The following is a 13,476-nucleotide window of genomic DNA, read 5'->3' on the forward strand; positions in this document are numbered from 1 at the left end:
ATATATATATATATATATGTACACACACACACACACACACATATATACATACACGTGGTGCCCCAGCGTGGCCACAGCCCTTGACTGAAACTAGTAACAGGTAACCTATATATATATACACACACACAGCCCCGAAATGTTTATAGTGTACCAAATAGTTGTAACATTTTGCAACACACATACATATACACCACAGATGCAAACACTCGACTCTGGGAGAGCTGCTGCTTTTGATGTTGTTAGACTTTGGCATGTGATAAGAATGTAGGTAGCACCAACACGATCGGATTTCAACTGGAAGAGAAAACAAAACAAAAACTTCACCAGGGTTTATCAATGTGTACAATACAGACGCGAATTTCGATCATTAAGTTATTCGGTTGTTTGTATTTCACTAGAAACGTCATTAATGCCCTGTCATAATTACTACAGCGGAGACAGTCATTGTATTTTTATTGTTTTTTGTTTTTTTTTTTGCGTGGCAATACGTACAGTTTAGTACCCGACAAAATCTGTTTCCTCTTAATTTTTCGAGTAGATTACGATTATGTTGATAACACGTAAGGAGGAAATTTGGTGGAGTCATTCTTCCACTAACTTTGATTCTGTTATTGACCATTTTCATAACTTAGCAGTTTTCACGTTTTTATTTGTTTCCGTTTTTTTTTTTTTGGAGGTGGAGGAAAGGTTTATGTTTGCAACATCAACAAAAGCTACACTCAAAAACGTTTCTCTGCTAAATTTAGTTTAAAATAAGTATTTTTCAGAAACTTACGCAAAGTCAAAGAGGGGGCGCTAAACTGTAGTTATGCCATTTTTCCTACTACTTAGTTATGTATAATAAACCTATAGTTCAGCGGTGACGATACGAGAATACACGTACACTACGTATGTATACACACACATACTATTGATTAAACTTGCAAAAAATATCAGAACTTCAACATCTAATTGTTATTGTCATTTCTTTCAACAACTATGAGTGAAATGAATACATACACATATTTACACACGTTACATATATGTGTATATAGCCCCTATATCCACTCATTTAGTGGGCCAAGTTATTGTGGAGTTTACATGAAAAGCTTCTTGACTAGAAACATGGCCTCCGCAAGCCACACTCAGAACAAATGTCATTTTTACAAGAAAAATGACAACGGAAAAGGAAAAAAAAAAGCGTGTCCGAACAACAGTTGATGGTGGAGGGGGAAATGGTTCTTTTTATTGTAGACCCAGAATGGTATTTGGAGTAAAATGTCCAATTACTTTGTGTCAGTTCCAGTGGCGAGAAAACGGAAGCCTCATCTCTCGCTTCAGAAAAGATGTGAGGGAGGAGAAAGAGAGGGAAACAGATGAGGGGTGGGGGATATAAACCAGCTGCCAGACTTATTGGAGACATATTACGCACACACTATATGCATAATACACACATACACACAATACACATGCACAGATACACACACATTACACACGCACACATACATCTTTTATTAGTTTCAGCTCCAGAGCTGCGGCCATGCTGGGGCACCGCGGTTTAATATGTATATATTATATTATTTATTACACACACACATACACATGCATACATACATATTACACATGTATTTATTACACACACACACACACACATACACACGTGTGTGTGTGTGTGTGTTGTGTTCGATAACGTTGGATGGAGAGAATAAATAGGTAAAAGAGGAAGGGTAAACGACTCACCTAGCGCCGAATATATCCTTTTTCGCGAGATTAACTCCAGCAATAATCTTTACATGAATTATCTGAGTAGTTCCAGGTACGTCGCTCTGCAAACAAAAAATAACTAAATAATAACAACAACAACAATAGGCGGCACAAGGCCAGCAATTTTAAAGGGTTCATCGATATCATCGACCCCAGAATTTGACTGATACTGCGTTTTATCAAATCCAGAGGGAATAAAGGTAAATACTTCGGCTGGATTTGAACTCGGGACGTAAAGAGCAGCAACAAAAACAATTACAAACCATTATTTCCCCACCCCACAGTCAATAAAGTAAAGTGTAGGGCGAGGACAACAATTAGAGATATTTATAGAAAGATGGCACAGGAATTTAAAGGTTTCAATGTAGGAACGAGAATGCTGAGAACCACATTCTATAAACTTCGAAACTTGACACATGTCGAAGGAACCACAAGAACAGCGGTAACAAAACAAATAATAGACAAACATCAAAATTAAATTCGCAATAGCTACAGATGCTTAAGAAGTGACAGATGAATGGAAAGAGGGAGAAAATCGTGGAAAAATCAATATAAATAATTTCTAATATGACATTTTGAAGTTGTCATACATAATTTTTCCATGGTTAATTAATTGTTGCTGTTGTTTAAAGTTAAACTTTACATATATATTTCCTTTTATTATTATGATTACCAAAAGAGGGAGGCCACAACATCTCTACACCAAACACGTTATATAGTGTGGTACAGACGTATAATACATAAAGGGCGTAAATAGATGTGTTGGTTATGTACTGAATGCATGCATAGAAATGAATAAGGTGTGAAGTGAAAAAAAAAAAACTGCTGATTGTTCATGTTTACTTACAGGGATTTCCTGCAAGCCGTATATTTCAGTTTGGGCAGCCATAAACAAGCGAAGTTAACAGTTAGACAGTCGTGAGATAGTGTGTGAGTTAGTCGTGATGGGAGGTGATAAATAGCAGCACTAACAGAGAGGGAGAGTGAGAGAGGGGAGAGCGACAAAAACAGCTATAGAAAGGAAGTGAGAGACGGAGAGAGAAAGACAGTTATAGAAAGAGGGTGAGAAGACAGCTGTAGAAAGAGGGGAAGAGAGAGGGGAGAGAAAGAGAGAGAGAGCATGACACACACGCGCACTACACAGAACTATAGAGATGAGATGAGAGAAAAACAGCTATAGAAAGAAGGTGAGAGAGGGAGACAGCTATAGAAAGGGGGTGAAAGAGAGGAAGAGCCATGAAAAAAAGGAGGCAGAGATAGAGGGAAGAATCTATAGAAAGATAGTTACAGAAAGAGTAGGAAAGAGACAGCTTTGAAAATAGAAGACATATGTAAAGAGGGAGAAAGTTATAGAAATGAAGGCAGAAAGAGAGGGAAAGGTTGTAGAAAGGGAGGTAGAGAGAAAAAGGCAGGGCATTGAACTGACAGTGCGTGGAGGGGTAGAAGTGAGAGTGTTGATATTGGTTATTATTAGGAGAAGCCAGCGTCATACAAGGAGTGTTATATATCTATCTATATATATATATATATATATATATATATATATATATATACACATATAGATATATAACACTCCTATTTACACTCCTTGTATGACGCTGTGTATATATATATATATATAATATACATATTTGTTTTGTTTTGTTTTTAAGTGTGGGTGATTGTGGTGGCATTCTTCTTTCATAACCATTCTCTTATTCTAATGAACCTCTATTAATTACATTTAATCTAATCCAAAATTAGTCATGAAACAAAATTCAAATGTCATTTTACAAAAAAGATCTAAATTTAGATTTAATCCATATACATAAAACTTTTTTTGAAACATACAATGTACAAAAAACATATGAGAGAAAATGACAAGTAAAACGAGTGTATGCATCGTGTATGTATTTATATACTAGCATTTTTGGGTGTATATGCATGCTTCAGTCTGTGTTGCTATTTCCTACACAGCGCGCACGTGCAAGTGAGTATACCTAAATACATATATTTATGCACTAAGTTCAGCATCTTGCCCGCTTTGCTGAACACACTCATATACGTTAGTTAGTGAACACTATACATAATGTCATTCTATCTCAGTATACACACTAGTTTTATCTGATGTAACATAACGAGTTGTAATCGTAAATTAGTGTCACTTGCCTGGACAAATGACAAGACAACAAGTAATAGTAGTAAAAACATAAAAGCTATGCACCACTGAAGACAGGGTCATTGAATGTGTGTGCGTGTGTTTGGCCATGTTTACGACACAACAAATGCTGTCTGTTAATTCTCACAAGACCTAAGCGCAGTTAAAGCTCGGAAGGTAAAAGCAGACTTTCTGCCAGAATAGGATGGTAGAAGACAGTGCGTCTGAGAGGTGTACACTGTTGTAGTGAAACAGCTAAATTGCTCTCTAAATTTTGTCCATTCAAAATACAGTCACCTTTTTTTCTCCATCACAAGCTTGCTGACGTTTCATCCACATATGAACTGTCATCATAGCCATATGTTCGCTTGCATCACCTTTTTATCGTTCGTTCGTCTATCATGCAACTCTCATTAAAACATCCATCGTTATGCAGAATATCGGTTAAACTAAACGAAATTCAGTGTTGAATTCTGTCGCCATCTTTGAGTAATAGTGTTGTAGGGTCGTGTATATTGGGTGTGCTCTGTGAGCACTGCACAACCATCAAAGATAGTAAAAGCTATCAAAAATATCATTCTCACTCAATAATATAGTCATGAACCATGAGAAAACTCATTATTCTGTCCCTTGTTATGAAATATTGTGAGAGTTATTCTGCGATAGCACTGCACATCTCACAGCTAGTTGCATTATATATACTGGATAGATGGCGAGATAATGGGAGAGTGATAAAAATAAGGACATTTCACCAGTTTTTTTATTCACTTTTACATCTCTCTCTAAGAAAAGACTCTTTCTTTCTAGCATTCTACACTCCCCCTCCCACAAACTGGCCTCTTTAGTTTAGCTGTTCAAATTCATTAACCCCTTTCCTCTTCAAATTTTTTTTAATATTCAACCTATTAGTTAAGACTCATTCTTTCTTATTCATTTTCACAATTCCCTCTAATAAACACTGCATTTTTGTATTTGCATACATTTTCATGTATGCATAAATAAATTTAAATAGATGTTAGCAAGTGAGATTGATTTTCCTTGTGATAATTCTCTTCATGTGGTACACTGAAATAATATGCCTTTTCAAATCTATTAATGTAAACCTAGAAACAAAGATTAAAACAGACTGAAACACCTAGATTTTCCTTTTTAATGTTTACTTTTGAGCAATACTTGTGCCAGCATGGCACCACAGAACACGCTAACATAATAATCTTCATATGCAACTGAAATTGTGTTGCCCTGCATTTTTCATTGATATTTCAATGGCTAGGCAGCTTTCAACCTTGTATTTTAAAACATCATAGTTTCAAGTGAGTGCAATAATCTACAGAAGAAGCCAGTCATACTATCTGTGAAGCAGAAACAAACTTATAGTGATGTTTCATACTTGTGTTGCAGTGACGAAAGTTTCTGAAAAAGTATGACATTAAAAATCAGACAATTTCAAGAATATGCAAGACTAAGGACAAACTAACTACATTTTCTTTGAAATATAATATTGATTTCAAACTTTGGTACAAGGCCTGCAATTTCAAAGAAGGGAGTAAGTCGATTACATTGTACCCCATTACTCAACTGGTACTTATTTTATCAACCCTGAAAGGGTGAAAGACAAAGCTAACCTCAGTGGAATTTGAACTCAGAGCATGAAAACAGACAAAATACCACTAAGCATGTCATCTGGCATGCTAACAATTCTACCAGCTCACTGCCTTCTTTAAGAAGACATAGTACTGATGCAAATTTTAGATCATTATTGGTTGGTGCATAGAAGGCTATGAAAGATGTAAAAGACACAAATCCTAAGGAAGTAGTAACAAAGTTGGTTATCCAGCAACAATCCCATGCTAACTACATCCAAGCTATTTAAATTCAAAGTGCTGCTGTCAAACAATATGTATTTTCAAAGTTCATTGGTTTTGTAAGACATAAAATGCATCAGTTGCCTGTGCATTGTTACCATTCTAAGATATTGCAGTTCAACATGCATATCTTTGGTGACTGGTTTTACTCACATTTCATTCTAGCAGTGCATAAATACTAGGAAGAGGTCTTCGAATTTCCTGCCAATGCCAGTGTCACATACTTGGCATGTAAGAATCACCTTTCAAACTTTGGGCCTCATGGAGGCAGTGACAAGTGACCAAGACCACTGGCAATAATACTGTGCTTGAGAAAACCTGTCAAGCCAAGTGGGATCGTAGTTGTGGCCAATGTCAGTGTTTTGTAACTGGCACACATGCTGATGACACATAAATAACACCCACTACACTTTTGGAGTGGGTGGCATTAGAAAGGGCATCCAACTGTAGAAACCATGCCAAATCAGATTGAAACCAGGTGCAGCTCCCCAGTTTACCAGTTTTCAGTCAAACCATTCAACCCATGTCAGCATGGAAAATGGACATGAAATGATGATGATACCATGCACTTTCTCATCCAAATGGTTGCCAACATGAGAGTAACAACAGCAGAATAAGATGCATAAACTTAATACCCAATGTCACCTCCATTATCCAACCAATGGGTTAAGGAGGGGAGAGGGGGCAGTCAAATGAAGTGGTCAGTATTGGGGATCCATAGTGTTTACTGATTAAAGGGGTCAATAAACACCTGAAATGATTTTGAGCAATAAGGGTACTGAATTATTAGCAAACTGAATCCAAAAGAACATGGGTAATTTCCAGCCAAATATTGATGCAATAACTAGTATTCACCAAACACTTATTTCACATTAAATATATCAATATAATTTTACAGAATTTTTATTGTTCTTTATCAATTTCCTTATATTTCTTTAAATATTTTTGATTAAAAATTGGTATTGACACAAAAGAATGAAGGAATTATGGTTCTTGAATCAAAGAATTTTTTTATTAGTCAAACTTTTAAATTTATTTTAGAAACTTACATGATAGGTGGGGGAAATAAGTTTTCAATGGTTCTATGAAGGGGCCAACAATATAAGAAGTTTACTACCACCTGGATAGATATAATACAAACTAAGTTACTTGAACAATATTTTTGTAGCATGATAAACAACCAAAACCTGTCTGTTCTATGATATCCAACCATTTTACATTATATTTTTCACTCGGGATATACCAACACTGCTAGATATAATGAAAGGGTAGGATGGGAAAACAACCCGAGAACCCCTGATTTGGAATGTGTTTGTGTGTGTCCATTATCATTATTATTATTGTTTTAGTGTCCACTTTTCCATACTATATGGCATGTAAAAAGCACCATCCGAACGTGATCATTGCTAGGCCCACCTTACTGGCTCCTGTGCCAGTGGCACGTAAAAAGCAGCCACTACACTCTTGGAGTGAGAAATTCTGCCAGACCAAATTGGAGCATGGTGCAGCCGCTGGCTCTCCAGACCTCAGTCAAACCGTCAAACCGATGCCAACATGGAAAACAGACGTTGATCAGTGATGATGATGATGGTATGGGTCAGAGAATTCGTTGAGGTAAATATGGTTAATGTTCTTGTTGAACTTTTCCAGTAAAAACATAAGTGGTGGTGGGGAGGGGTTCCAGAGGACTGACATTCTAGTAAGAAACAACAGAGTTTGTGTTATTAGTATAGGGCAAATTGGGTCACATCATTTTATTTTAGAAACTTACATGATGAGTAGGAGAAATAGCTACAGGTGATACAATACACTTGTGGTCAGGATCCCTTTGATTCATAAAGGACTATATTAAAGAGCATAGAATCCATCTAAATCATTTTGAATCACATCTGACAACCACAAATATATTTTACCTGTATTAAATCATTCACAGCCAAAACAAAATCTATTTACAATATGGCCACCCATCCCATTTATTATTCTGCTAACAACGCTTTCAAACAATTGTACTACTAAGCATATGAATTACATGGATGATATTTCAACCATTTGTGACTCCAATGTATACTTTATTATGGAACTCTGTAATATTGGATTTTCTATAATTGTCCTATTATGTTAATTTCTCACCACTGAATTATGTATAAAATGAGATTCTCACGCAACGTGTTTGTCGTTACTTATTATAAAAAATGAATGCAATATGGTTGAATATTGATTGTTTGAAGAAATATTATAATTTCCACACTTTAGAAGTTACTATCACCAACAATGTCATTAATATGGATCAACTCTCTTCTGTTGAATGAGCCTCAGACTGACCAAAACCTCGTGAGTGGATTTGGTTGACAGACACTGAAAGAAGCCAGTTGTGTGTGTGTGTGTGTGTATCTCCTACCACTGCTTGACAACCAATGTTGGTGTGTTTAGATCCTTATAACTTAGCAGTTCAGCAAAAGAGATTGATAAAATAAGTACCAAGTTTAAAACAATGCCAAAGCCGACACTGGAACTTGATGCAGCCTCGAAACCTGTCAAACCTGCAACCCATGCCAGCACGAAAAACACATGTTAAATGATGATGATGATGACAATGATCACTTTAAAACAAAGTTTAAATTTTATTTCATACAACACATGATCTCAGGTTAGTTGTTATGAAGAGGGTTAAAGATGCAAGCATCTCAAAACAAAATGTTTAAGTTTGCAAACTGTTCAACACTGGAAGCACTAGATTATTTATCACACACAAAAAAGTTTGAAGTTAAGAAATGTCTCTTCATCATCATTATTTTACGTCTGTTTTCCATACCAAAGTGAGGGTTGGATGGGTTGCCATGGTCTGGGCCATTTTATAATACCCTGATGCTCATAGACAGTTACTAACAGATTGGTGCCCAGAGACTGTTACTAACTGACTGGTGCTCATATATGTCATTTGACTAGAGTTCTACAGTTGGATACTCTCCCTATTACTGACTATTGTACAGCACAAACTGGGTGTCCTTTTCTCTTGGCACCAACACCAAAGAGGCCAACTAGTTTTTTGTCAAGACAAGACCAAAAGGACTTCACAATCCAATGATTTCTCTGCCCATTTACTAACCACTTCACAACATGTACTGCAGATACTTTTTTCCTGGCACCAACACTAAAGAAGTCAACTAGTTTTTGTTGATACAAGACTAAAAAGACAGCACAGTTTCATGCTTTCTCTCTTCATTTGCCAACCACTTTACAGAGTGGAATTTTTATCATGGCACCAACACTAGAGAAGTTGAATAGTCCTCAACAAGACAGGATAACTAAAAAGGACCTCATGATCCTATAGTTTCTCTGCTCGTTTGACAACTTTATAGTGTGTACTGGGTGAACTTTCATGGTACCAACACTAGAGAGGTCACCTCACTCACCAATCACTGTAAAGCCAGTGTGGTCGCGCAGAGCCATTAGTAAATCCCATTAGTTTAACACATACTGTCATCTAATTCAGTTTGCAACAGGGAGACATGATGCAGCCTCAAAAACAATTTATCTTACATGGTGTAACAGTCTCAACAACAAACAATTTATCCCAAGACAAGATATCATCAGCAACTCTTAAACATTACTGTCTTGAGTCTTTGGGCTTTCACAACTGCTTACCCAGTTTCCATGGTTTATAAGAGATCACAACATCTCTCCCTAAAAAGGACACTAATCCATCTCAAGATTACTCATTCACAGCTGAGTGAACTGGAACAACATGAAATGGAGTGCTTTTGTCAAGGACACAAAGCACAGCTCAATCCAGGAATTCAAACCATAATCTTTTGATCATGAATCTGTGATACCCTAACCACTAGGCCAAGCACCATCAAAACAGGAGAACTCTAATGAAAATCACAAATGTTTGGATATACCATTTTTAAACTCATACACTAATGATGATAACATAATTTTGGAAACAGATTGAGGTGGTGAGGGGAGGACATATCAAATCAGCACTCTGCTACAAGTGCAATAAACAATCCTAACAGACCTAAAATAACAAGAACTGCCTGCTTATTTGAATAATTATAATGTTCCAACAATAAACAATGGAGGCGTCTTTCTGTTAGATTTTCAATTGTTAACTCCTGAGTTTTGTTCTGCTCACGAATTACCAACTTTTTGACGTTTCTTCTAAAGGAATTTCATTGTTGTGTAGTGAATGTAGTATTGGATATTGCATAATTGGTTAATTACATTGTTAATTTACAAACGGTAGATTTATGAGATTACAAATGTCCAATGCACATACATGCTCACCATTTGTTATAAATTGGTTGGTTGGTTGGTAACTTCTGAAATAGTTGGATATTGATTTCTTAAAAATTAAGAATTTCAATGTAGACATTACCCCTATATGTCAATAAGTAAAGTGTTGGGTTGATTCTTCTTTTTCCCTTTCACTCTTATATGTGTGGGTGTCTGTGTGTCTTGGTGTTTGTCCCTCCACTGCTTGACAATTTGTGTTGGTTTCATTATATTCCCATAACTTGGTGGTTCAGCAAAAGAGAAAGACAGAATAAGAACGAGACTTAAAAGTACTACACCTTTCACTGATTGAAACAAGTAATATATCATCATTTAATGTCTACTTTCCTTCCTGACATGGAAAGGACAGTTTGCAAGGGAACTGGCAAACTGAAGTACAGCATCAAACTTCAATATCATCTTTAGCATGGCTTCAACAGCTGGATGCTCTTCCTAATATCAACTACTTTATAGACTGTAGTGAGTGATTTTTATGTGTCACAGGAACTAGTGAGGTTGCCATGAATCTTGCGAGACAGAAAAGAATAGAGGAAAAAGAAAGGAAAAAAGTTCCCACTTCTAAGAGGAAGTATTTGGAAGGTGGAGGTGGGTGGCTTTATACCAGATGCTGAAAAGCTAAAGCAGTGGTTCTCAACAGGGGTCCATGCAACAAAATGAACCACAATAGTATTTTAAGGGCCCCTGACAAAATTTTTCTTTAGATGTATGTAGAGGTATGTATTGCAAGAAACAGCTAGGTTTCTTTCTCTAGCATTTTACACAGTTCAACCTACACAAGTGTAGAAAACAAAATAGGAATTTTGAAAGAAGTTTCTATAAAACTAGTTTTTAAACATCAAATAGCTATGGGGTCCACCAGAATTAAATAGGAATCAAAGGGGTCCATAGATGAAAAATGGTTGAGAATCCCTGGGCTAAAGTATGATAGCGGGACAAGCACAAGAGATGCTATGGAGGAGGAGATGCATGGCTGAAGGAGAAAGAGGAAAGTAGTGATGGGATGCTAGAGCAAACTCTCAGGAAGCAAGAAGGTGAGCATAATAGAAGATAGATGCATGTGTGTGTGTGTGTATGTGAGTGTGGCATAGCTAATTGGGGGGGGGGGGAACAAGAGGAGTGACTGCTCCCCACAAGCGCATTTTTCAAAATTAGTACCTTTTCAATAATTTCTTTTAACTCTTTGGTTACCTATATCATTAGCCGTGAGTTTCATGCATAATGATATTGCTACTGAAACATGAAATTAATGAATGTAGAATACAATTACATGTATTATAACTAATGAAATATTTTCATGTAATATGAGGAATGAGTTAATAATTGTTTGGTATGCATCATGGTGCCTTTTTTTTTTTAATGTGTTCACCCCTACTGAACTATAGAACCTGGCTATGTCTCTGATACATACATCATCATTTAACATCCATTTTCCATACTGGCATGGGTTGGACAGTTTGACTGAAAACTGGTAAGCTGGGGGCTGCACCAGGTTCCAATCTGATCTGGCATGGTTTCTACAGCTGAATGCCCTTCCTAATACCAACAACTATACACACACACACATACAATCATGATCATCATCTTATCCGTGCTTGCCTGGGTCAGGCTGAAATCTTCAAGCACATTTTCAATAGTCAGATGTCCTTCCTGTCATCAACCCTCACATGTTTCCAAGCAAGTTAATATTTCCCCATTGGCCTAACATGTTTTCATGGAGGACTGAAAATGAATGACACCTCATCTATGAGACTGACACTTGTTTAAAACTATCACATGATGTCAAGGTAAGACAGTACAAACACACACACATATATCAGGCTGCTTTTAGTTTCCATCTAACAGAACCATTCCTGAGGCTTTGGTCCGCTCAAGTATATAGCAGTTGAAGACACTTATAGCGGTTCACCTATCGCGTCCTCAGCACATCGCGGATTTTTCTGGTTAATTTATATTGCAGACTCCTCAGTATATCGCGGGTTTCTGCGGCCCATAGGTATTTATATTAAAATTTTGAAATGCCGATTTTCTTAGTAGATTCAGAATCTCCGCAGTCGAAAAGGTGGGTTTCTGTAGAAAAAGAAAACAAAAAAAAAGAAAAACCGAAATGGGGTGTGGTCCATGTTATTTACCTCTGCTATATATATATATATATATATATATATATATATATATATATATATATATATATATATATACATACTGTTCCATGAGAAGAGGCGTTGAGGTCCACTACCAGCATCCCTTTCTAAGAGAAATGGCGAAGAGTTCACTAAAGAGCTAGCAACCTCTTAGTAAAAGCTAATTTGTTACGGCACCAGTCAAAAGAAAGATGAAAATACAGGAGAGTACGGAACAGAACTACAGAAAAGGTGGTGGGAGGAGAAAGCTGATGTGTAAACTGTTTTATTTTTCTGAAATGCTTCTCTCTTTAAATGTCAAATTTGTGCGATCGCACGGTTTCCATGGAGAAACAATTCGAATCTCGTGCCTGGTGAGCACGTGCTCATAGGTAATTATATGGTGTGTGTGCAAGCATGTATGAACGTCTGTAGCAGTTTGATTGCCTATGTGTATGTGCGTGCGTGAGTGTGTATATACGAATATGTATGTCTGCGCGCTTGTGTCTAGCCGCTTGATTATCTCTGAGTTTGTGTATATGCGCGTATGTTAAGTATGTCTGCATGTTTTGGTGTATGTTAGTGAGTGTGTGTGTTGGATAAATGACGGGAAAATTAAAACACGGCCGGTATGTTTCAAAACAAAAGCTTAAAGCAAAACCATTATTAACAACACTATTACTATCAGCAAGCCTTCAACATATTTATTAACACACATAAATAACAGTAATCTATAATTATTACATGATCCGGAAAACCAAAAACTATTTCACAATCGATAAATAATTTGTTATATATACGCATTCATATTTAATAGCTTAATAGCTGAAACAGAAAAATGCCAACAGCCAAGAGGTTATGTATACAACACAGAATAATAATTATTATTATTGTTGTTGCAGGATAAAGCAAAAACAAGAAAAATTGAAATTTCATCATAATTACCATATCTCCAGCCTTAATCACCTTTGTATCTATTCGAAGAGGAAGCTAATGCTAAGGTCTTTTTCTAGCTGATAAATTGACACGAGGTAAAAATATAATTGAGGTTACTGGATGAAAAAATATTGACATATATTCGTTTCCTACTTTATTGTTAGTGGAGTGGATCAGTAACCAAGAAAGAAACATTATATATATATATTCAGTAACCAAGAAAGAAACATTATATATATATATATTCAGTAACCAAGAAAGAAACATTATATATATATATTCAGTAACCAAGAAAGAAACATTATATATATATATTCAGTAACCAAGAAAGAAACATTTTATATATATATATATATATTCAGTAACCAAGAAAGAAACA

General features: G+C 36.2%; 1 protein-coding gene across 1 annotated transcript in view; it reads right to left on the bottom strand.

Moving 5' to 3' along the window:
- LOC106873354 (E3 ubiquitin-protein ligase NEDD4) overlaps window positions 1-13,476 on the bottom strand; it is a 353,166-nt gene that overhangs the window by 145,521 nt on the left and 194,169 nt on the right. Inside the window, exon 3 of the mRNA XM_052965854.1 lies at window positions 1,720-1,805. Within this exon, the coding sequence (XP_052821814.1) occupies window positions 1,720-1,805 (86 nt within the window). The remainder of the gene's footprint in view (window positions 1-1,719; window positions 1,806-13,476) is intronic.

This window comes from Octopus bimaculoides, chromosome 2 (assembly GCF_001194135.2).
Source record: "Octopus bimaculoides isolate UCB-OBI-ISO-001 chromosome 2, ASM119413v2, whole genome shotgun sequence".
Lineage (NCBI taxonomy): Eukaryota > Metazoa > Mollusca > Cephalopoda > Octopoda > Octopodidae > Octopus > Octopus bimaculoides.